Source organism: Protopterus annectens, chromosome 13.part0, assembly GCF_019279795.1.
Source record: "Protopterus annectens isolate FY-2018-M chromosome 13.part0, PAN1.0, whole genome shotgun sequence".
Classification (NCBI taxonomy): domain Eukaryota; kingdom Metazoa; phylum Chordata; order Ceratodontiformes; family Protopteridae; genus Protopterus; species Protopterus annectens.
The window spans coordinates 417,204,188-417,230,735 of NC_056747.1; the positions used below are offsets into that span (position 1 = coordinate 417,204,188).

At 37.6% G+C, this 26,548-nt stretch overlaps 1 protein-coding gene across 1 annotated transcript in view; it reads left to right on the forward strand.

Moving 5' to 3' along the window:
* The window catches only part of MKS1 (MKS transition zone complex subunit 1), a 1,448,767-nt gene that overhangs the window by 364,847 nt on the left and 1,057,372 nt on the right, over positions 1-26,548 (forward strand). Inside the window, exon 6 of the mRNA XM_044054835.1 lies at positions 14,960-15,085. Coding sequence (XP_043910770.1) covers positions 14,960-15,085 — 126 coding nt within the window. The remainder of the gene's footprint in view (positions 1-14,959; positions 15,086-26,548) is intronic.

Below are 26,548 nucleotides of genomic sequence, written 5' to 3' on the forward strand. Positions count from 1 at the left end.
TAAAACCTTTAGTTCTTTGATACATTGGAGCCAACAAACAAATTGTTTCTGTTCCTGAGAATTAATACTTTCTCTGTACATTTTATGTGGAAAGTTATTTGCGACTATAAATGGCGTTAAAAGATCAAACCAGAATTTTAAATTATATTTGCATTAATAATTTTCCTAAATGAGTCAATGTAATAATTATGCGAGTTTTAGTGGGTTTATTTATGTTATATTGCATACTAATACATATGTGCCATGGCAAATTGTTTTTATCTGTTTGAAATTTTTTTTGTAAATCAAATTCATTTTTTGATTTTACAGATAGTAATTCTTTCCAATTTGCAGAGTAGTTTGGACTTATCCAATCTGAGATTGTTTTAGATATTGATGCTTTTACATATGTTTCTATATCAGGAAAGTTTAGTCCTCCCTGTTTCCATGTTCTGATATGATGTATTAAAGCTATTCTGTTTCTTTTGGGAAACCATAAAAATGTTATTAGGCATGCATTTATTTATTTAAGTATATTCCTTTCTGGTAACAGTTATATTGCCAAGGCTATACATAGGATCTTGGGCAGTAAAACCATTTTTATTAACTGCAGTCTATCTTCAAATGTTAATATTATTTTGTTCCATTTTTCCACAGAGATTTTAATTGTATTGATGATATTGTAGTTTTTTTAGACTAATTCATTATTATCCTTGCGTAACTCAATTCCTAGATATTTTAAGGTAGATTCTTGTTTCCCTATGATGTGATCCCCCTTAGTCTGCATTTTTTTTAATTTAAAAATAAAAAAAATTGATTTCACTTTATTGAAACGGAGCCCTGAAATCATGTGAAATTTGTCAATTAATATATCTAATTCTTCTAATGTCAGTTTTGTATTAGATAATGTTAGCAATGTGTCATCAGCAAATAGCATTACTTTAGAATTGTATTGTTCATAAACATTTATTCCTTTGATTTTTATATTGTTACGAATTGAATCTGCCAGTATTTCAGTAGCCAGAGCAAATAGAATCGGTGACATGGGACATTCTTGTTTAAGTGCCTTTTGTTATATGTATAGATTCAGAGATAAAAGGACCTGACTTGACATATGCTAAATTATTTGTGTGTGTATATATATATATATATATATATATATATATATATATATATATATATATATATATATATATATATATATATTCTTTAGGAGATGAACAGAGGATGCAGGGAATTCAAATAGCATTAGGATTTTGAATAAATAGTGCCAATTTATGGAATTAAAGGATTTCTGTATGTCTAAGCCAATTGAGTGTTTATTTTTTTTATTAACATAATCTATAAGAGAAATTATCCTTTCAATATTGTCGTGTGTGTCTGTGATATATAAATCCAGTCTGATCATTATTTATTGTTTTGGATAGTGATATTTTCATTGTTAGTTAATATTGTCATAAATATCTTGTAGTCATTTAATTACAGTGTTTTTTATATCTGTTTAGATAAAATATGTTAATCAGCTGTAACAGATTTTTGTGTACTGCTCTTGTTATATTACACAGCTATATTTTTCTCTTACTGCATTGACATAGTTGATTGAATATTGCCTTTGTTTTTCTGAGGAACAGAAAAAAATAAAAACTAATACAAGGCAGTATGTAGTTAGTAGTTAATGTAAACAAGTTCAGATGTTAATATACATAAAACACTGTTCTGTTTTTGTGTTTCATCATATTTTGTCTGTTCTGAAGTTTGAGTTTATCCTACAATTACATTGGAGTGGACTGGGTTACATAATTGTGTATGCAAATTTTATGTTAGCGTATAGATGTTTGGCCCGTTGTACATATTTTTCATGGGTCTTTGTCCAGATTTTTTATGATTTCAGGTTGAGAGGTATGAGTGGACCCTGTCTGCTCAATGGTCAGTCAGATGCCGGCTCATGAGTTTCCAGATATCTCACAAAGATATGCAGAACTCGTATTCATTCAGTGGTGGTTAGAATCTCCAGTTGTCTCCCAGGGTCATCCTTTTGTATTACCTCTTCACAAACCACAGTGACCATGGACACTTCCCACTTAGGGTAGGGGGCAATTTTATTTTGGGGGGGGATGGTCCAAGATGCATGGTCCCCTGCAGATATCAGCATTCACATCAACATCTTGGATAGAAGTGTGGTTTTGCTAGCATTGCAGGGCTTTCAGGATGCTTTCCCCACAGGTGTGATCTTAGTCCAGATGGACACTGTCAGTGGTCTGGTACATCAACAAACGGGGAGGAACATGATCTTACTGTGTGTGTCAGGAGGCCGTAAGAGTGTGGCAGTAGCCGGTGTCGTCTTAATGATTTCTAATAGCAGTACACATTCTGTGGGTGTCCAGTGTTCTAGAAGACAGGTTGAGCAGGCCCATCCTTCTCCATCACAAGTGGTCCGTCAGTACAGCAGTTCCGAGTCAGATTTTGGGTTATTGGGGCTAGTTTTGCTGTGATCTTTTTTGCTTTCCTCTTCAACACCAGCTGCAGCTGGTACTTTGCCCTTATCCTCCAGGAGGGGGAGCTTCACCAAGGGATGCTCTGATTCACAACTGGCCCACTGGACTCCGTATGCCTTTTCTCCTACTCCTCTCATACCAAATTTCTTCAGAAAACATTGGCAAGAAAGGCCACAGTGATCCTTATTGCTCCCTTTTCACCTCGGCAGGTGTGGTTTCCCTTCTGGTCTCATCTGATTTACGCTGTTTGGGTGCTGGGGTCAGGATCACCTTACCCAGACATTATTGCCCTCAAATTGACCACATAGTTTATCCAGTTCTGGTAATGGCTAGATATTCTGGCCTTTCTTTGCAAGTAATTCACATTTTGACCTCTTCAAAAAGGCTTTCCACCAGGAAGGTCTGGAAAAGCAAGTGGAAAAGATTTTTCTATTTAGGCTTCCAGCAAATGCCAAGGTCTTTTTCAGCCCCTCTTCCAGCTATTTTGGACTTTCTGGGATCTCTCTTTCACTGCGGAGCCAACTACTGCACTACTAAAATACAACAAGCAGCTATCTCCAGTTTCCCTGTCATGGAGAACCAGTTTTCCATCACCTTCCTTAGACTGTCCAAAGCCTTTCTTAGGGGTATCTTCCTTCTTCGAACTCCATTTAGGGATCCTTTCCCTCCTTGCAATATTACCATTCTTTTACAGTCCTTAAATAGTCTCCCCCTTTGTACCCACAGCCAAAGTTAAATTAAAATTTTTGTTGTGGAAAACTCTATTTTTGGTGGCCATCATCTCTGCTAGGAGGATTTTGGAGTTATATACCTTGTCCAGTAAACCACCTTATTTGGTTTTCCACAAAGTTACTTTTCTGAATCATCACTCTGTCAACCTTTGTTTTCTTCCCAAATTTCTCCAATAAAGGTGAATACATGAATGTACTTTGCCAGCTTAATTTCTGCTCCCATCGTACTAAGAACATTAGAAAAAGTGATCAGTTGTCTCCTTTTCCACAGCCAAAGTGAAAAAAGGGGCATCTAAAGTGATGCTTTTTCAGTGGTTATCTGATTGTTTTTTACATGTCTACAAAGACAGGTTTATCATTACCCAAACCTCATAAGGCTCATTTGACTAGATATGTGGCTGCATCTACAGCTTTCTTCTCCAGAGTATCCCTTGGTGACATTTGTGCTGCTTGGCCCAATATCCATACTTTAATTTCTCAATATAAATTAGATTTACAGTCAAGGTCAAGAGCGTTTTTTTGGGTTGGCTATGCTCTGGATTATCCTTTCATGACAACCCCAGGTGTATTATTTTTATTTTTATTTTATTTTATATTTGTTGACCTGGATAGTCCTACTGGATTCATGTCCATTTTCAGTGGAGGCCTGGGGAGAAAAGCTCCAAGGTAAGCAGATACAATAAAAACAATGAAGACATATTACAAATATGGTGTAGACAAAGAATACATAAACAAACATGAATAGACAAGTTCAGCAGCTTAAAGTTTTTCTCCCCGGTGACAGTCAGGGGTAAGTTCAACAGTAATCTGATTAGTAGATTTTTCACATTCTTTATGAGAGTTAGCCAAGCTTATTGTAGTGGCAAAGCCAGTTTAGTGCCAGATGTTTGAGTCTAGTTTTAAATTTGGCCTGGGGAGGAGTGCAAAGTAATATCAGCTGGAAGTGAGTTCCAGGCTCTGCCTGCAGAGTTTGTAAAGAAGGAATTACCGGCTGCATTGTTAATTTTGATTGTCTGAAATAGTAGTCTGTTCGAGGATTGAAGCAGTCGTGGATTGTTATAGGGGTGATAAGATTTTTAAGTGCTGGGGTATTATCTGAATTATAAAGGATTTTATTAGCCATTATCAGTAGGTTATATTGGATTAGACTGGGTAGTTCAAGCCACCCAAGCTGGTTAAGATTGATGCAGTGGTGTGTCCTAAAAGGCATGCCAGTGGCAAACCTGGCAATGTGATTATAACAGAGTGAGAGTTTATTAAGTACAGTCTTGTTTTGATTAGAGAGTAGGGGGGATGCATATAGAAGTGTTAAAAGTAGGTGAGAGCGAGCTATGGCAATTTTGGTTGGAGGGGTGAGGAAGGCTTTTCTAAGTGACCCTAGTTTTTTATTTATGGTTTTGCTTGGTTGGTTTACATGTAGGTCAAATTTTAGGTTATTATCAATAATGACACCTAATAGTTTTGTAGAGGGGTCGGGGGAGATTATTGTGCCATCATTTGCATTTATGTTAAAGGTAAAAGCAGCAGATCTTTGTGTTGGTGAGAATAAAAGCATTTTAGTTTTTTGGGATTTAGTATAAATTGATCTTCAGAGAGCCAGTTTTCTATAGAATTAAAGGTGGAGTGGGTAACAGACCATAAATCTGTAGGAGATGTAGCTGAGCAAATCAGGGTGGAGTCATCAGCATATTGGATACAGCTGACATTTGGGATGACAGTATAAAAGTCTTTAATAAAGGTGGAAAACAGTAGGGGCCCTGGTATGGAACCTTGTGATACTCCAAGGGTGTTCGGTAGTAGGTTAGAGAGATTGTTCTGCCAAAGAACAGCCTGCTGTCTCCCATTGAGGTAGGATTTAAACCATTGAAGGGCTTTAGAATCTAGACAGAAAGTTTGCAGGGTGTGAATCAGAAGTTGGTGGTCAAACATGTCAAATGCTTTAGAGAGATTCAAGAAGAGGCCTGAGGATATGTGATTATTGTTACAGTTATTGTTTATGGTATTGGTAAAAGCTAGAAGGGCTGAAGTAGTGCTGTGGTGTGGACGGAAGCTGTGTTGGCTATCTGCCATGAGGTGATTCTGGATTAGGTGGTGCATGAATTTGTGTATACCTTTTTCCATAACCTTTGCAAGTGGAGAAAGTATAGCTATTGGTCTATAATTGGAGAATTTAGTGGAGGTGCCTACTTTATGTAGTGGGATTATGTAGGATGTTTTCCAAATGGTGTGAATTTTAACCTCTACTGTGGTAAGATTAATTAGTATTGATACTGGGTAGGCAGTAGCATCAGCTGATTTTTGAAGGTACTCGGCGGGGAAGTTGATCAGCGGATAGTGTGGTGGGTTTTAATTTTTTGATCAAGGTACAGATAAGTGATGTGGATACTGGTTGGAAGCTGAACGAGAGTAGGTTCATAGAGATGGTACTATGGCCAGGAGAGCTAGGGGGTAATTGACTAGCTAGGACTTGAATTGTGTCAGTAAAGAAACAGTTAAAACTGTCTGAAACATTCTCGGGGGGGGGGGGGTTATCAGTGGTAGCAGCGGGGATAGGGGAAGAAGTTTTTCCAGGATGAAGTTGATTATTCAGACCTGCCCAGAACTTCTTAGGATTGTTCTGGTTTGCTGTTTGTAAATTACAGTAGTATTGTTTTTTTGTCTTGTAAAATGGATTTTTTACTTTCATTCCTAGCTTGCCTGTATTTAACATTATTTGGGGGGTCTTTAGTAGAGTGCCATAGAGCCCAAAATTAGTTTCTACTGATAATTTTTAGTCTAGACTCTTTAGAAAGCCATGGTGCAGTTTTTGCTTTTGTTCTCTTTGAATGGGCAGGTGCATGCAAATCAAGGATTTCACGAAATTTGTTGTTAAAATATGCAACTGCCTCCTCTAAGGGGAGGTGTTTTAGAATAGACCAGTTACAGGAATTAAATTCCTATTAGAATTTAGCAGGGTCAAAGTCCTTTTTTGTTTCTGACTTTTCTGAGTAAGGGTTGTTGGGGATTATTGGCTTTTTGCTTAACTATATAAGTGAGAAGGTGGTCATCTAGGTCATCGGGGAGAGTACCTGCGGTGTGCAGTTGGGGTTTACTGTTTATAAGTACCCAGTCGAGTATGCTTTCTTTTTGGTTGGGTTTACCTAGCTTGGTAGGGGTGGTTATGATTTGTGTAAATGCATGCAGGTTAATATGGGTAGATGGGGATTCTGAGGAACAGATGTCCCAGTCTGTTAAAATTTCCGAATAGTAGGGTTTCTTGGGGGTAATGACTTGATAGCCAGTATAGGGTATCTTCAAGTGTGGCTATAGTCTTACCTGGGGGAATTTACATGCAGATGATGTTAATGCATTTATTTTTGTTAAGTTGCAATCTAGTGGCAAAAATTTCGGAGTTATCTGAGGTGGTTGAGTAACATCTATGGTCACACGCAACTCAAATTTGTAGAGTATAGCTACCCCACCCCCTTCTGGAAACACGATCCAGCCTGTGTATGTTATACCCAGGTGGTAACACTTAATTGTTGGTAGTGTTAGGTTTTAACCAGGTTTCAGATAGACAGAGAATCTCAGGGGAGTGGACAGCCAGGAGTGCATGCGGTTCATGTACCGTGTTAATGCTTCTAATATTGAGATGACAGGTCAGGAGAGAGTTAGTTGGTCTATTGATTATAGTTTTATAGCTTAGGTTACAAGTAGAGGGGGTGTATATATCAGAAGTGGATGGGCCATGGTTGGGGTGAATATCACCACTGAGTATTAGGCTAGGTCTGTGCATGGTGATAAGCTTTAGGAGTTTGTTTAAGTTTGTAGTATTGTCTAGATCTAGGGCTAATGTGCCAGGGATTGGTATGCTGAAAGAATGAACACGATGTTGAGTTGGGCCCATTATTATTAGCATGGCTGAAGGTGGGATGCTTTACAGCTAGGGTGATAGTATGGCCTTTTGGGTACTGCTAACCAATGAGAAACTGGTTTTCATACGAGGTAAGTAAATAAGTGGCCAGCAGAATGGGTAGTAAAGAGGAGTATAGCATTATGAGAGTAGGGGTATAGTAGTTAGGATCAGTTGTTTGTATGGCACAACAGCAGAAGATCTGATGGGAAATTTAGAGGTAATAGAGTGGGTGGAGAAAGTATGTTAGGTGAAAGCTGATAGGATGTTATAACAGGGGATGTGGTTGAGTAACTATAAATTTAGTGGTACTGAGAGAGGGTGGGAATTGGGGGCAGGTTGGAGTGTGGAGTGAGCCAGAGCGGAGCATAGGCTTCCTGGAGCCGTTTGGTATGTATTTAGTGCTAACTTAATGGCTGTGTTTTTAAACTATATTTTACACCAAGTTATACACTGTTTTAGACTGTGTTTTATACTCTTGCAGGGTATTTGCTAGCTGTAGGTTATGAGTTTAGAGTATAATTTTCAGAGCTTTAGGTGGGAGCATCAGATCATTCACTTACACACAAAAAACAGTAAAAAAAACTCCATACAATGAAGAAACTTTTGATGTGTAACCTACTCTGATTAATTGCTGGGAGAAACAGTTTTTGTTGTGGTGGCCAATTGCAATCCTGTAGACACCATTATGCAGGAGCTGCAGTATGTTAGTGTAGGTAAATGTGAAGTTCAAACTGAGTCACACCAGGTCAGCCAAGGCGGGAAGAGAGAAGGGCAATCCTAAGCGCGCAGGTTTGAAAATTGCTTTGTATTAGTTGCTGAAGGACTCTCTTGCATCCATTGAAGAATGGATGGAAAACACATCAGATAAGAAAGTACTTACCATAACAATAGATCTGTGTTGACTGCTTCCAGTTTTTCTTCCTTGAATTTCCCTTTGGCTGCTGGAGTGACTGTACTTATAGATACCTCTGCTTAGTCATGTACTCTTCAAGTTCTAGGTTTGGCAGCGGTTTTTCATCCTCTGTGATATATGGTTCTTACATATTTGGTAGCAATTTCCTTAACACTGGTATAGGCAGGAGCGGCCTTAGGTCAACTGGTGCCCTAGGCAAAAGGGCTCCATGGCACCCCACCACCTGGTGCCCCCATCCTGGTCTACCTACACCAAATAAATACTGGAAAAGTGCCGCTGCGCCCTAGGCAGCCGCCTAGTTGGCCTATGCCTATGGCCAGCTATGGGTATAGGGGCAAACTCAATCAGAGGTCTCTCTCTCTCTCTCTCTCTCTCTCCTTGCAAGGTGTTATGGATAAGGGGAGGATCCTAAGTACTGGATTCAAAGTCTGAACAGGGCTGTAGTCAGATCTGAGATGGGTCCAGTAACTTATCTATTGAGGAAGGACTGAAACAAATAACACAAATACATCTTTATGGTAAGTACATAACTTTGGTCTAACCGTCCTTCTAGTGGGTCCTGGTACCCTTGATTATATCCTGACAAATATGGCCATTTCTTACATACCTCATTTTGTATTAACTTCCCTTGTTACATTAGACCATAAATTAGTGACCTTTTCCTTTAAAACTGGTTGGTCTTTCCTCTGCATATACCTCTGTGTATAGGAACTTTTCAAAAGCAAATCTCCTTAAGTTACTTGATGACCTAAATAAATTCTGCTGTTAATGTTCCTCCAATGAATACCATTGCTGAAGCTGCTGCCTGTGCCTCTTGACATCTTCACCCACTTAAATATTTTAGTAATCATTTGAAATGTTGGGACCCGCTAAAGAGTCCCAAAACATGGAAACTGAATAGGCTAACCAAATGGACTTAAATATACTAAGTCCAAGATCGCCATTTCTCTGACTATTCTCTTGTCCCTGAGATATGGTGATCTCGGAATTGGTATATATAAGTTTGGGGAGGCTTGGATCCCCTACATAAGTGATGCAGGGGGACTCACAGTTCTCCTGGAGTTTTTAGTCTTTTGTTTTGGTTTGTCAGCACTATGCATTTCGAGTGCCTACATTTCATTAAGGAGATAAATGTTTTTATTGATAAGGTAGTCCCTAGCCATTCCAAATGTAATGAGAAATTTAAAAGCAAAACCTTGTGATATCATACCGTTATACTAAAGTTACTTGACAAGAGAAAAAAGTTAATGCTTATAAGAAGTCTCATTCTCCTTACCTTAAGAGCACACTTAAGCAAACTACTAAAGAGATTAAAGAAAACCAGGAAGCTCAAAGCTGAATACTCAAAACAGCCACGAAAACCAAAAGAACTGTAAATCTCTCTTTCACTGTTTCTAAGTACTAACATCAATAATACCACCCCCTCTGACCTAAAGGAAATGGCTAATATTGTAGATGACAAAGTTAATGCAAATTTTATTGTACAGGTTCCACAGTCACAGCCACTCCCTTTAATTACTAATGGAACAAGTCCTCTTGTCCCTCTCAAAAGATAAGCATACCTCATCTATCTGTTTGGATAACATACAGGGTTTCCAAATTATCAGTACCAAATATGGCCTTTCTGAACCCTTACTTAACCTCTTTAATCTAAGACTCTCCACTATGTAAATTCCTGAAGCATAGAAAACAGCTTCTGTAATGCTGTTACATGTGGGTGGCTTAACCATGGACCCTGATAACTATAGACCCATTAGTTTTACTAGCCCCATATGTAAAACTATTTATTATATTATTTTAGGCCTCATTAATCTGGATATTGAAAATCTGTTGACACTGGACCCTTATTACAACTTTCATTGACAGTCCTGCCTCTTCAACCTCATTAATTTCTTTCAAAAAGTCACTGAAACAGCGGATAGCAGTTATGTAGTACATGCAGGATGCTATTCCCACTGCAGGCATTAATGACAGACTTGTAACTTTGAAGATTATATATATATATATATATATATATATATATATATATATATATATATATATATACCTTCGTTATGTGTCAGTTAACTGGTTGTCTGACAGAACCCATGTGGTTAGATTGCGGGTGTCACTTCTAAAAGCAAGAAAATTACCAGTGGTGTACTACAGTGCTCTGTGTTGGACTCTGTCCTATCTGATTTCTCTGTCAGACCTTCTGGCCAACGCTCTTAACCTATGGTTATCTAAGTTGGCAGATGAACATAAGTTAGGTGGTGTTTGATCTTTCAGAGACTCACAATTGCAATGGATGAGACCATGTTAACAATCGGTAGAAGGACAGTGGTCTCAGATTAAATGTGAATAAATGTAGTGTAGTTAATTCTGGTAAAAAAAAAAAAACTTTCCATATCATATATGTGACTCACCAATCCAAGCAGATAGTAGTTGAGGAATCTAGGTACTCATTGATAATTCCTTATCTTTTGATCATCATGTCTGCAGTAGTTTGGAAAGCCTTCTGTCCGGTCCATGTAATTTCCAAAGGCATCTTCTCTAGGTTCAAAGAAGAGTTAATCCCCCACCCAAACATATCTCATCAGAACCATTATTGAATATAATGATTGTTTTGGTATGCAGTTGTCTAAACATATTGATGAAATTGAGACCCTTGGAGGTTCCTAACTAAACAGAGCAGTAGCCACAAAAATCTTGGTCATCAGGACAGACTTGCAAACTTCAGTCAGTACTCAATTCTTATAGACTTCTCTATGGAGATCTGTATCTTGTCTTTCAATTCATGAAAGATCTAACCCTCTTTGACGTTCTGTTCCTTCACAAAATAAATGCTTCTTCAAATACCCAGATAAATGAGCTAAACGTTCATCAACAGGTAAGTAAGACACATGGATTTGTGATGTATTCATATCCCAGTGTATCCTGCACCACTGGAACAAACTTCCACTATGTGTCAAGCAGAGTAACACTCTTGTAACTTTCAAGGTAAACCTAGATAATTTAATGGGCATCCTCAAGTTCTCGCCGTAATTATCTTGTATTCTCCTCCTTGAGGCTGGATAGAACTTTTTAATATGGGTCATTGACTAGGTTAGTAACTGCTTGTAGACTGTTTTCTTAGTATTTAAATGTGAACCTATAAAAAGATTGTGAAGACCAATCTTACTTTAATATCTCATTTTTGGCCTTGATTTTTTTCTACCACACAAAATTGCACTCAGTTAAATGTTTCCTTTGTCATTGCTTTAGAATTTGTTGCTCTTCAGGAGTGCAGAGTTTTCAAGGCTGGGGAGGTTGGTACCCATGTGATTTCCACACTGGACCCCTTTTTACCCCAACCCTTTTTCCATGAAGAACAAATGGCCAATGAATCTCTATCCCAGGCTAGAAATAAATAGGCTATTGGGCTGTTGCCTAGCTTCACGATGAGATGCTCTTGCCCTCAATGGAAGAATGAATTGTCTGATTATGAGGAGGATGTGGAGCCATTGGTTTTGCGAGTGAGGGTTGAATGGGGGGGAAGAGAAACATTTTTTTTGCATCTGTTTTCTTTTTTTTTTTCTTCAATCTGTATGTACTTATTTATTTTAAAGGACAACAGTGGGATTATTTTATTAAATGCTCAAGTTCTCTGTCCTTTATCTCCCTATTTATTGTCCCTGCTATGAATAAGCAACAACATAGCAATTAAAATATTTTAAATTGACTGTTACTCTCCATTAGAGACCGCTGTGGTGCAGTGGTTAGTGTTGTCGCCTCATAGCAAGAAGTTCTCCTGTTTGATTCTCGGCTGGAGCGCCTTCTGTGTGGTGTCTGCAAGTCCTCCCCGTGGTCGAATGACGTTAGACATGCAGGTAGGTGCATGCGTGAATGGGTGTGCCTTCTTTGAAGGTTGGATGTCGGGCTGGTAACTCGGCACCATAAGAATCCACTGCCAATCATTAGCAGACCGGAGTTCCATTGTGGTGACCCCTAACCAGGAAAAGCCGAAAGACAATTGTAGAACAGTACCTTACTGTACTGTGGTGGTTTCACTTTCAAAAAAACTTTTATTCCACCCTAAAAAAGTCTCTAATTCATTGATGTCATCAAGGCCACTGAATACAGGTAGTTTTCTGACCAATTCCCTCTTCAAACTGACATCATCATGTCCGTCCTAAAAACCCACTCATGCTGTGATGTCACAGCTCCCTGGTCCTTCCCCTACCCATACAGAAAGTAAAGGCTAGAACAAGGAAACTGTACATGAGTCAAGTCTCCTGCTGTGAGCTGTCAATCACAGCAGGTAACCGCTCAAATTACCCATAGCACATTGACAGCTAGGGAAGTTAAGTGTGAAGGGGAATGGGAGAGGAGTCAAACTAATACAATTCAGGCTTAACAAAAAAAATAAAACCTGCAGTGTAGCTATTTTAAAAAGAAGCCACAGTAAAAAGCACTTTGAAAGTCTGTGCTGTGGCATTTGCACTGTTTGTGTTTTAAGTAGTCATTGAACGTCATGAAATGTTACTTAAAACTAACTGACTTAAAGACAGCAGTGTATGCATGTAAAATCAATGGAGTGACAGGAGTTTTAGGAAGAAAGATGCCTGCATGATGGAACTTTTCACATATGAACATTGCATTGTGGGATACCTAGAGGTAGACTAAACTATCAGAATTACTTCAAGATGCCAGACCCCATGTGGTCAGACTCACAAATTACATATAAAAATATTTAAAAACCTGTAACTAGTCCCAGAGTGTTGTTAAAATGTAGGAAACACCAAACCACCATGATGAAATAAACATGTTTTTTGAGTCTGTGGGTGCGGTTCTCCTTTAATTAGTATTTTATTATTGGCTTGTCATCATCATTTGCTTGGTACCCCAACTATGAGCATAAGATATGTTACATGATCTGGAAATCTTTCTTTGTTAAACAGTTTGTATTTCAAAAACGTATGTAACATGGTACTGAAATTAATATGTACATGATTCACATACAGTGAAAAATGCAACACCCAAATGTCATCCCCACACAACTATTACATGCTAAGATGGACTAAATCTACTTAAGGTTTAAGTCAGAACAGGTTCCTCCCCATATGCTACTAGCATACAAGCTGAGCAACCCAGTTACCTTATCTGAAACTTTAAAAAAAAAAAAAGGTTTTAACCACAAAGTGGCACCACAACTAAAGATAAGTGGAGGAACCTAGCCCTTGCAGCATGTCATTACAGAGTGACTTGCACCCATCATCCAAATATACACTGTTCAGCCTTCATCCTAGTGGATTGCATTTCTGGTTCATAAGCTGCCTAAAGCAAAAAGGTTTGGACATTATTACTGGAAACACTGGTATCCTCACTCTTTACCTGTATCATCCAGCTGGTATTGTTACTTGACCCTCTGTGCTTTTCAGTATTTGTTCTGAATGCTAGGGGACCTGTTGTATTCTGTCAGTTGATAGATAATTTATTTTGAGAGGTAGTACCTCCTTAGATGAGGATTTTACAGTTCATTTATCTGATATTAAATGTGTCATGGATGGAATATATGTAAATGGATTGTAAACTGAAATTTGGGTAAATCTTTATCCTTTGAGATACAGCAGCATCTGTCTGCTTGCCTTAAAACAGCAGCCTCTTAAAATGGTAAACTTCAAATACCTTGAGTCTGGATCAAATTAGTTCTCATTTTTGACACCCACATTAAGGTTGTAATGAGTAAAATTCATCAGCTAGCTACATGCTAGAGGATAAATAGTTTGCTTAATATTGAAATATGACTGCCATTCGGCAGAAGAGTGCTGTTAATATGATTAATGTTAATGCTGTCTTAATTATTCTTCACCACTAGTCTGCAAATAGTCCTCAGCAAGGACTTTGCTGCAGGGTTCTTTAAGAATACAGTGCTGTGCTGTCTGTAATCAAATCAGTTAAGATGTAGTCATGGTAAGATAGGACTCAGCATTGAAACTTCTCATTTCATGGTAAAGCGTTGTGTCTGCCATTGAGGTATACAGATAAAACCAGGGAGAATACTTGTACAATTAGAAATAGTCCTTTGTTCCTGGATATCTTAAGGAAGCGAATGATGCTTGATTTCAGTCTTTAGGTATACTGAATGAGCCAACTGAAACTGACGGGAGAATTATTTTATTGCAATTGTGAATTTCTTTCGAAAAGAATAGAAGTGTAAAGATTGCAGCCTTTAGAATGCCCTGAATATTGATGCTTGTTGCAAGTAAAGAGTCAAAGTGGTTTGGACATAATTAAGGCTGTGAGATCTAAACAGTAGGTGTATTGTGTGTGAGTATGTGTGCTTCTTTTTGTTATGTTTTGCACAAGAAAATTTCATTAACAACCTTCTTTTATAAACTCCTATGGCTGCTGTTCCATCCTTATGGATTTCATTGCACCTGAATCCTGAATTTGACTACAGTATATTGCCGTTGCCAGTACAGGGAGTTTTGGGCACATAATGCTTCCACTGACAAAGCAATTTGCCAATATCTTGTGTATGTGTGTGCCTCTGTCTATATATAAATATGTATAGATCAAATGTTTGTGTATGTCTGTGCGCACGCGTGCAATGCATGTATATTCATGTATATACATTTTTGTGTTTTGTCCTGTGTTGCCATTGAGCTTTTTAACATTTCCAAGTTGCTGCGAAAAAAAGTGCCTTTTGAATCCATGAAACTGACTTGTTACCAAATTAGTAATTAATATGCTTAATCCTATCAAGTTAATGACTACATTTTAAGCTTTGCTTCTGTTTTGATATTATGGTAGATAAAAATGTATATCCCTATATGCATCCTAATTGGTGATATAAATCAGTTGGCTGTATTTCTTCCCTAGTAGCATGAGATATTGGTCCTACAGCTGCACATTCTTTTGCATGTTAAAATGTCATAATATAAGCAACTTTTGCATTTCTGAAAGTAGTTGAATTCTTCTTCAGGGAAGGTAATATCCCAAAATCCCGACTGATCACATGGGAACCATCAGAAGAGTTCAAGAACAGTCATTTTATAAATACTCCTCTGCAAACTATGTACATTATGGCAGACCTTGGACCTCCTGGAAAGTAAGTAATTTATTGAATGTAACGTTTAACATTACATGTTGGACTAACACTGCAAGTTGGATTGAAGTTTGTCTGTTTTTCTCTTCCTTCCTTCTAAGTTGTCTTACATTAATGATAAAGACAGTAGGCATGATAGAAATTGGTCAGAGGAACCTTAGGGGGAGGATCAGGCCAGTGGGATTGTCTTCCATAATGAACTATGTTTGCAGGTAACTTTCTTAGTTTTGGCATTCATGGGAATAACCTGCCTGAGGCCCACAGCAGTGTTTCTGTGTGGGTATAAGTTGTAAGCTCACTAACACAGTTCCTGGTTCTTTCCTGATTTTCCTGCTGTGTGTATTCTCCATATAGTCTGCATTTTTCATGTAGAGAAACCTTAATGTTCATCGCCATATAGCAAAGGGCTTCTAAGCTTTCCTGATGTGTTTGTAGGAACCATATACAGTTGCAGGATAGACGCACTTTTTGACTCTAGTCTTTTGGATCCTAAGATAACAGTCCTTAATGTAAAAAGGAGCAGTTTTTCAACCCATACACTTGTTGCCGATGCCATTTAAAACTGTCTTCTAACCACATGCCAGAAATGGATTGTGGTGGCAATCAGATAAGCATCACTTGGAGGACTGGAAGGAGCAGGAGGCGTGTAGAAGTCTGCTGTAAAGCTGGAAGTTCTGAGGCTGTAAGGATCAAGACAGTAGCCCGAATTAGCTAAGCTTCAGTCGCGTTTTAGTTCCATCACCATTTTATAGAGTTCTGTGATTTATGCATCAGACTCTTTGGACACTAGATATTCTGACTTGTCTGATGTTTCAGTGGGAGGCAGAGTTCTTTTTTTTTTTTTCAACTTCTAATTATCACTTGTGACATAGGCCCATTTACATTTATGTAAAATTAATCGAACTGTATTAAGTTAAAATTAACAATCATTATGCTTCACATATATTGCTATATATCATATAACCTAAGCAACATTACATAAATTATTCAATTCCTAACCCTTTTTAAAACAAGATACATCTTTATTAAGCCATCACTTATAACATAAGCAATCATACGTTTATATAAATGAAAACAAACTACACTGACACAATCCTAGTTGCAAGCATTTTACATCACAAACCATACTGACACACTCCCCACTCCCAGTTGCAAGCATTATACATCACTTGTAATCTACTCTGTCATTTTCAGTCGGACATTACATATCTTGTTTTAAGTCCTGCCTTCTTTTAAACCTCATTCCTCCCCTGTATTTATTGTTCTCACAAGTCACATCTTTTCCTATGTAGTTTGCTCCTACCTTTGTCTAAAGATCTCAATTCCAGTTGTTTTATCTCTCTTACTATCTTCACTAATTCTAATATAGTAATTCTTGAGAATGAGTCTTTGGGGTCCTGTTGTTGTACAATCCTTTACGCTTTGCATTCCCTGAACTTGCCCACAATTATAATAGGCTTAGGTGCCTGATTCTCTTAAGAGAGGTGGAATATGACTGCGATAGCAAGAACATTCACTAACAAGTGTCTGTTCTGCAGTTATGCTGGTTTATTGCTCTTTGACTGTTTATCAAGTCTTCCATAGATCAGGACATCCAAGATGGTTGCATACTGAGTAACAGCTTAATTTCAGCTCTACAAGTGTGAAAATAACTCAGAAAAGAGAGCCAGTGAATTTTTCTTTTTGGGTAAGTTTCAGTTAGTAGCTCATAAGTACACTGCCTGGATGCCAGCAAAGAAGAAATTTAGAGAACCTGAAAGATAATCGGCCACAAAAAGCGAGGAAAAAACACTAATTGGGAAGAATCCTGCAGCTGTTCAGCAAAAACCAGTTTAAGCTGCAACTTTGGTGAAAGGCATGATTGCATTAATCTTGAGGAAAAAATCAGTCCTATCATATGTGGTCAGTAAACAAAATACTAGGAGTATATAAACTCTAAAGGCTGGAAAAATGGAAGTTGTTTTTAGCAGATATTCAGATGAGCTGATTGTTGTTGTGTCTTTCGGCTTTTCCCGGTTAGGGGTCGCCACAGCGGAACTTCGGTCTGCTAATGATTGGCAGTAGATTTTTACGTACCGAGTTACCAGCTCTGACGCACAACCTTCAACGAAGGTACGCCCCATTCACGCACGTCTCCACACAGAAGACGCTTTAGCTGAGAATCGAACAGAACAACGTCTTACTGTGAGGCGACAACGCTACCGTAGCACCACCACCGCAGACTACTGCAGAATTCAGAGGTGGAAATAAAGAAAAGCAATCCAAGAATGAAACTGCTCAAGAGGAGATGTTTCAAAAAGTAGTAGAAATAGAGGACAGAACATGTAAGGAAAACCTGAGATTTTCTGCAGTAGCAGGGAAACTGGAAAGAGGAAAATGTATTAATTTTATGCAAGCCCAAATAAGCAACTGGACTGGTATTCTACAGTAGGAGCTGTTTATTGAAAGGTCACATCATGTGTATGCTTCAAACTTGGCCATGAGAAAGCAGCCAAGACCTCTGATAGTAAAGATGCAATCCTACCAGCAGAAAGAGTTGATTCTGACAAAACTATGGCAGAAGGACAAAGTACTAAAAGTTGGAGACAGTAATGAGTTTCTGTAAATGATTACTCACTGTACACCAGGCAGAAGAGGAGTACATTTAATCCAGCAGTCAGGGAATTTCAAGAGGCAGGTTTTTAGATTCGAGCTGCTGTATTTAGCTACCACCATAGTATTTTTTCTTGGAGGATCAAAGTAATTTTTTGAGGTAGAGCATGCTAAGGAGGAATTGCAAAAGTTTGTACAACAAAAAGGTAACTGTCAAATAGAAGGGGACTCTTCTTGTTATTCTTCTAATAATAAAACACATAGAAAGACAATGTTAGTGAAACCTTTTTCAGTGTTCCAAAGGAAAATGCTTGAGACCAAGAAAAGCACAGGAGTTGACTAGAAGAACCAAGAGAACATTGTAAATGAACTAGAAACTGGAGTTGGGAGATGGAGATCAACAGGAAGAAAACAAGCAACTCAGAAATTAATGAATACATGTTGGATTACAAAACATCAGTCACATTTGTTTAATGTGGCGGAACAAGAAAACCTGGAAATACTTGACAATTTTTTTACTTTGTTAAACTTGTAGGGGACTCCGATGTATATGCTCTACTTCATGTCATTAATGTTTGGAAGAACATTAAGGAGAGAGAAAGGGGAAAACTATTTGCAAGTAAAAAATTTTTGCTGACAGTAGTTTTATGAAACTTGACATATACTGCATGTTATATAGTAAAGCATTTTCATTTACTTTGTGTGATATAGGGATGCTAAAGTTAAACAGGTGCCCTTTTTCCTTTATTTCTTGTTTAGATTTAATAAGTGTAGACACTGCAATATCAAAAGAGAAGGAGTGGACAAATTACATGTTTAAGATAGACTGTAATCTTAAGTCATTGAGGTGAGTGACTGGCTGTAAAAGTAAACAGAGCATGTTAAAAGTAAATTTGATATGTTTTACTTTGCATAGGAGAATAAATGGATTAAGGCCCTTGGCTTGATCTAACAAGCTTCATTTCATTTAGCAAATGTTCACAGTACAACATGAGAAGCTTGTAGCTGAAGGCAAGTGTGTATTTGGTTCTCATGTTTCTGTGGAGACAGTCTGTGAAGAGGGCATTAAAAACAGAATACTTTTTTTTTTCTCAGTGTTTAAAGATAATGTTTTCAAAAAACAAGTTTTTTTCTGCATTTGGGAGAGGAATAAAGATAAGACAGCACTTAGTGTAAGTATAAGCGCACAGGCTGTACCTTGCGTCTTAGCTTGGATAACATTCATTATATGTCAGTTAAAGCCTGAGAATGTAGCTGTCAGTCTTGGACAATTGTTCCTATTAGGAGGGTTAAACTTCAATATTTGAAGATGTTTTTATTATTTATTTATTTGACATTTGTTGACCAGGATAGTTCGACTGAGCTGGAGCCCTTTTTCATTGGAGACCTGGGTTTTGTGTTTGTATTAGGTTAATATGTTTTGGGACTGTGTTTTTTTTTTATGGTTTTCATTAAAACAAAAAGTCTTGTAAGATTTGACATAGGTTGAAATGGCTATGAGAAGAATCAACTATAAGGAAGATCAGCATGCCAAACAGTGTATGCATGTAACACAAAGCTGAAACTATACATTTTTTAAAAAAGCTGTCTGCATAACAGGTGGGAATAAAATTTAGTGTTACAATGACAACACTGTTCATATTATCTTTGAACATGAATGATGTTACATGTCTATAGCATAACATCGCAAACTGAAAATATCGAATGTTCACAAGAGCAAAAATGCCAAAACTTGAATTTGGTATTGTGGGGGGGCACAGCCCCCTACACCCCTCGCTAAATATATATTCCATCTCCGAGAACGCACTACAGTGAGAAAAGGGCAAATATCACAATCTTCACTGTACTGCAATCCCAAACACCGACCCTCTACATTTCGGCACTTTTGCTATTGTGCCGTTCGACGTTTTCACTTTGCGATAATATGATATAGATTTGATGTTACAGGTATATTAAAGAAAGAATACTGAACCCTACTAGGAAATGCAGAGTGCAAATAATTATAATACAGGATACAAATTTGGAAAGAAATGAGTATGTGCGTTTGATAAAGAGAGGATTTCTGGATGGTTATTCAGTAGAATATCTGGGACAAAGGGAAAGAAGAGTACTTAATTTGATTACAAGAAGCTCCAACAGTGATAAGATAAAAAGATAATGGTAGATTTTAAGTACTTAGGAAGGAACTACTGACAAGGAAAGGAGGATTACACTGGCATGCATTTATATTCCACCTAAAACTGCTATAATGGAGTTTACTAAAATTCTGGGAGAAATAATCAGCTTTCAACAGAGACGATTACTTACAGGTGGGGACTGGAATTTCAGTTATAGCAGTAAAGATGTATCTGGGCATCCCAAAAGGGAAAATATAACAAAGGAAGGTAGATTTTTGAAGAAATTTATGAAAATATTTGGCATGGAAGATGTGTGCATTCAGTAGTTAGGAGTTTAGAATGGATTTACATATTATTCCCCAAGATAGAAAAAAATGGTGTAGACTAGACTGAACGTATATTTCACGGGAACATGCACATTTAATTGAAAGTTTTGATACACATTCAACAACTATTTCAGATCACGCACCAATAATAACTAAAATAAAATGCAGAGTAATGAAATAAACATGAGATACTGGCACTTTCCCACCTATCTGTTGAAAAGAGAGGAATTTAAGGACTGGATAGTGGAAATTATTCTAGCGTTATTAGAGAAGATGGAAATTTCTTCTTAAAATATAGCTAGGGAGTGAGATAAAATTAAAGTGGACTTCAAAAACAAGGTGAAAATAAGAGAGATTTGATTAAGAAGTAACCAGAATTATTTAGAGGGACTGACAAAAGTTAGTGTTGTAGAATAGGGGGAATCTCACAGAAGAAGAAGAGGAGCATTTGCAGAATGATAAAAAATAAGTGATTCCCTCTAATATGCACAATTGTAGAAAGATTGCTGTTACGGAACTGTTTTTTTGAAAGTTCCAGAGCGCAAAATTTTTAGCACAACGACTTAGGCAACAGAAAGTAGAAGGGCTTAGGAAGCCTGTAATGAGAAAGATGAGATCCTGTAGAGGTACTATAAATATTTCAAAAATGTTATGAAAGTCTTTATAAAGCAGAAAAATATGGAAATCAGGAAAAGGTATAATTGGAAATATTTATGGAAGAATTAAATATGCCAAGGTTAGAGATAGATGAGGCTCAATTACTGCCAGTTAGGATAGGAGGACATGAGAGAAAAATGGTGATGTATAACCAATCCACAGGAAAGCTTCCAAGAATAGATGGTATTCTTGTGGAAGTTTGGAAGCCAGGAGGGAAAAAAACTGATAAAGATCTGTAGGATTTTGTTTAACTGTATTTTAAGAGGAGGAGCAACACCAACATCCTGGAAGAAACTGGTGGTGGCTATAATACATAAAGAGGGTTAAAGACCCATCAGATCCAGCATCATACAGGCCCATTTCAATCTTAAACCGTGATCATAAAGTGTTTGTTTATAATGGATAAAAGAATGGCAGAGGCGACTGCAAAATTGATAGATAATGGATCAGTGTGGTTTTATGGAGGGGAGGCAAACATTTGACAACTTTAACAGAACATTGATGATCCAGAGGAAAGCAGAATGTAAGAAAATACCACTGTTTGTAGGTCTTGATGCAGAGAAAGGATTTGATAAAACAGGTTGGGAGTTTGTGAACAAGGCAATGGAAGCGTTTGCATTCCCAGTTAAAATTATAACATTGATTAGGAGGATATATAAGGGATCGGAGGTAAAAATCAAAGTGGGTTTGGCCCTCTCTGATAATTTTTATTTGAGCAGAGGAACCAGTCAGGGGTGTCCTCTTTCCCTTTTGTTATCTGCATTATATTTAGAACCATTGACAAAGAAAATAAGTGACTCAGAAATTCAAGGATATAATTAGTATGGTAGTTGAGAAAAGCTGGGTGCATTTGCAGACAGTATTATTTTATACATGATAAAACAATAAAAAGGTATTTCAGTTATGTGAAACAGTTTTTTAAACAAGAAACATGATTAAATTATCACATATGACATAGGCAATCGTATATAAATGAAAACAAAACCATATTGACAATTTTTTATTTGCAAGCATTGTACATCTGCTTAGCCCAGTCCCTACCCAAACTGCAAAAAGTCACACAGGAAGCCTTTTCCTCTGCTGAAACTTGGTTATCCGATGCCCAATTAATACTCAGCCTAAACAAAACTAAACTACTCATCTTCCAACCCACCAAACATACTCAAAACAACTCTCACTTTAACATCACAGCAAAAGACAACACCACTATATACCCAACTGAACACACCAAATTGCTGGGAGTGGAAATAGACAATAAACTAAAATTTGACATTCACATATCCATGACCATAAAAAAAGTCCACAAAAAACTATGAGCTTTATACAGAAATAAGCAACTTCTCACCAAAGCAGCAAAGATTTCAGTAGCAAATTCCCACCTTATCTCCACCCTACTTTATGCCTCCCCAATATATACTAACCTAAGGCAATGCGATCTAAACAAGCTAGAGACCTGCTACAACAAAATTGCCAAATTCGCCACAGTGGCGTCCTACCATAGTCACCGCTGTCTCTCACTTGCTGAACTAGGCTGGCTTGAACTCCTTCACCTCCTTCAATGGTATCAACTATCACTCGCCCACAAACTAGTAAACCATCCACTAAATGTCCCATCTCTCCAGAATCTACTCCAACCCTATCGCACCACCCGACCACTAAGATCCAGCAACAAAAATCACTTGCAGATCACTAAAGCCAATAACTCTGCTGGTGAAGCCCTATTCTCTTGCGCCGTAGCCAAATTATGGAACTCTCTCCCACCCACAATTACCTCCGTACCATCATGCACGCACTTCAAAACTTTACTAAAAGTGCATCTAAAAACATGCTGGCTATGCCCTTGCAACTCCCACTCTAATATCATCCACCCCATCCAACCACTACCTTTCTTTCCACCCCACTAACTACCTTGATTATAGCAAGCTCAGATGCTCATAAGCCTAGTACTTATTATACAGCAGGAACTTCTTATTGTAACATTTGTTAATGTCTGTTATGTACTTCACAGATAAAGATTCTAGTGGTCTACTGATGTACTATGTTCTTCATCTGTAAATATGTTTGTAATGAATTGCTATGTTAAATTGTTAATAGCTATGCAATCCAATGTAACTACTGTCTGTTTATTTTAACTGCGGAGCTTTTCTCCCCAGGCCTCCGCTGAAAATGGACCTACGTCCAGTCGGACACTCCTGGTCAAGAAATGTAAATAAATAAAATAATCAGTTAAAATGTATCCAATCATTGCCAGCCAAACATTACACAGCTCATTCATATGTTCCTCCTCTGCATGTATTGTTCCCACAATTCCCATTTTTTGTATGTAATTTGCTCCTATCCTTTTCTCAAGATTCCAATTCCAGTTGTTTTATGTCTGTTAAAATTGATTTAGACTTTGATTTACATTTTCCAGTGACTGCTTTTTTGGCAGCAACTATAATTAGACTCGCCAAGGCCTTACTATGGGTAGACAATTCTGCTTGTATATCATAGCCCAAAAAATAATTTCCTTAGTTCCACCAGTTTTCTCACCCAATATATCTGACAGAGCAGTCTGCAGGTAATCTTTAAAGTTTGCCAACTCGTTACACTCCCAGGAAATATGTTCCCAGTTACCTCTTTCTTCTGCATCACACTTCCAACATTTGCCATCTACCTGAAGAAAAATTCTTTGGAGTGTACTTGGGGTATAAAAATACCAATGTAAACACTTCCAAGCAAAGATCCTAAATCTTAGACCTTGTTGCATATTTGGGAGACATACATATATCCCCCATTGCTTCTTTTTGAATTGCTTATCCAGTCTGTCTCTACCCAATCCTTTCTAACCTCCTCTAATTGATTCTTATAATTATCATGCAGTATTTTATATGCTGTACTAATTATTCCTTTTTTTAACAGCAGCTTCTGTTCTAGATTCTACTAAAAACTCTACCAGTGCTGGTCTTTTGCTTAGGATGCATCTATTTCTTTCTCTTTGCCTATACTCTGATATAAATTCTTGATAAGGCAGTCTCTAGCCTGCAGTCCAAATACATTTTTGGTCTCTTCCCATTCTATTACCTTTCCATCTCTAATTATTTGCCCCCAGTACCTTGGTTCTTTTGCCAGTTTTCTCAAATAAATTCTAGCCCCCCCTCCTGCCGGTTGTCTGTATTGCAGTCTTCCCTATCAACAGAATCTCCTTTCTCCATTCCCATGTCGGCTTAGTCCTTAGAATACTTACTGCTACTTTATGAATATAATATTCTTTGTGGCTGTTATTCTCCTTAAGGATTTGCATCCAAAATCCCAGTCTCTCCTTGTTTCTTGAACTTCCCCAATTTCATCATCGTCCCTTTCCACTTTGAATTATAGGTTTCTGTTTGTGCTCTATATAGGAGCCTTAAATGTGTAGCTCCGGCATGCCTCTTCAAATTGGGTAATCCCAAACCATCTTGTTCACTTGGAAAAATCAGTTTATTCCACTTGTCTCTTGCCATCTTCCCTTCTATACAAAATCTTTCAACTCCTTATTAATTGCTCTCCACAACTTCTCCTGTGGTTGATTAAAATATGCCTGACTTTTGTATAAAACTACAGGGACTAAAACATTTTAACTGCTTGTATCTTGTTATCCATATCCATAAAAACAGAGCTTCCAGTTTCAGTTTTTTTAATTATCTTTTGTTAAGTCTCTTCCCACATATCCTTAGCTGCCACATCAGAATCCTCTTTAATCAATCCTCCTAAGTACTTCATTTTTTATGTCCCCATAAATATGGATATTGCATATTTTTACCAACCAGAGGAGAAGTTGTGCATAGCAATTATTAAACAGCTGAATGATTTTATTTGGGAAGGGAAGATGACAAGAGTCAAGTGGGATAAGCCGATTCTTCCAATAGAACAAGGAGGTCTGGGAATACCTGACTTGAAGGGGTATTTCAGAGCTATACAGTTAAGGCTCCTATACATAGCACAAGCAGAAAATTGTAATTCAAAGTGGAAAGGGATGATGACAAAATGGGTGAAGCTCAAGAAGCGAGGAGAGATTGAGGTTTTGGATGCAGATCGTTAAGGAGAATAACAGTAACTATACAGAATATTATATTCATAAAGTAGCAAAATGTATTCTAAGAACTCAGCCATCATGGGAGTGGAGAAAGGAGATTCTGCCAATAGGGATAACTGCAATTAGGGATACAGACAATAGGCAAGAAGAGGCTGGATTTTTTTGATGAAAACTGGCAAAAGAACCAAGGTATTTGGAGCAAATAATCAGAGATGGAAAGGTGATAGAATGGGAAGAAGCAAGAATTTATTTGAACTGCAGAACAGAAATGCCCTTCCAAAGAGAAAGAAATATGGGGATCCAAAGCAAAAGGCCAGTGCTGGTAGAATTTTTAGTAGAATCTAGAACAGAAGATGCTGTTAAGAAAGGAATGATTTGTAGAACATATAAACTATTGCATGATGACTATAAGTATCAGTCAGAGGTGGTTAGAAAGGGTTGGGAAGAGAGCTTGGGTAAGCAAGTCAAAAAGAAATAATGGTGGGATATATGTATGTCTCTCAAATATGCAACAAAGTCTAGAAGGTGTAGGATCTTTGCTTGGAAGTGTTTATGTAGATATATTTTATTCTCCATGTAGACTCCGAAGAATTTTTCCTCAGGCAGATAGCACATGTTTGGAGATGTGATGTGGAAGAAAGAGGCAATTAGCATATTTTCTGGAAGTGTAATGAGTTTAAAATAATTAAAAAATCCCTGCAGACTGCTCTATCTGAAATACTGGGTGAGCAAATTGGTATGACCAAGGAAATGTTTTTTTTCCCAGCTTATGATTGTTGTTGTGTCTTTCGGCTTTTCCCGGTTAGGGGTCGCCACAGCGGAACTCCGGTCCGCTAATGATTGGCAGTAGATTTTTACGTGCTGGCTTGCCGGGCCTAATGCACAACCTTCAACGAAGGAACGCCCATTCACGCATGTTGCCACACAGAATGATACAGAATAGGAATTGCCTAAACATACTAAGGCCTTGCTGAGTCTAATTATGATGGCTGCTAAAAAAGCAGTTAAGAAATTAAAATGAAAGTCTAAACCAACTGCACTAGAAGCAGTGAATATAGTAACACAGATAAAACAACTAGAAATTGGATCTTTAAAAAAGGGTAGGAACAAATTACATGAAAAAAATGGAAATTATGGGAGCAATACATACAGTTGAGGAATGTGATTTAAAAAAGATGTCTGGATTTGAATGAGCTATGTAATGTTTAACTAACAGTGACTGGATAGATTACAAGTGAAATATAATGTTTGCACCTAAATTTTTGTCAACATGGTTTGTTTTCATTTATATAAATGTATGATTGCTACAAGAAGAGATAAAAATGGTGATGTATAACCAGTCTAGAGGAAAGTCTCCAGGAGTAGATGGTATTCCATTGGAAGTTTGGGAGCTAGGAGGGAAGAAAGTGATAAAGATTTGGAAGGTCTTATTTAACAGTATTTTAAAAGGAGAAGGAGAGGAGAAGCACCAACATCTTCAAAAAAAGCTGTGGTGGATGTAATACCTAAAGATGGTTGAGACCCATCAGATGCAGCTTCATTTAGTCCCATTTTGATTCTAAACAATAATTATAAATTGCTTATGTATATAATAGCTATAAGAATGCCAGAGGTCCTGCCAAAATTGATACATATAGATCAGTATGGTTTTGAAAACATTAATAGAACAGTGGAGATTTTATGAGTAGGGCAATGGAAGTATTTGCATTCCCTGACACAG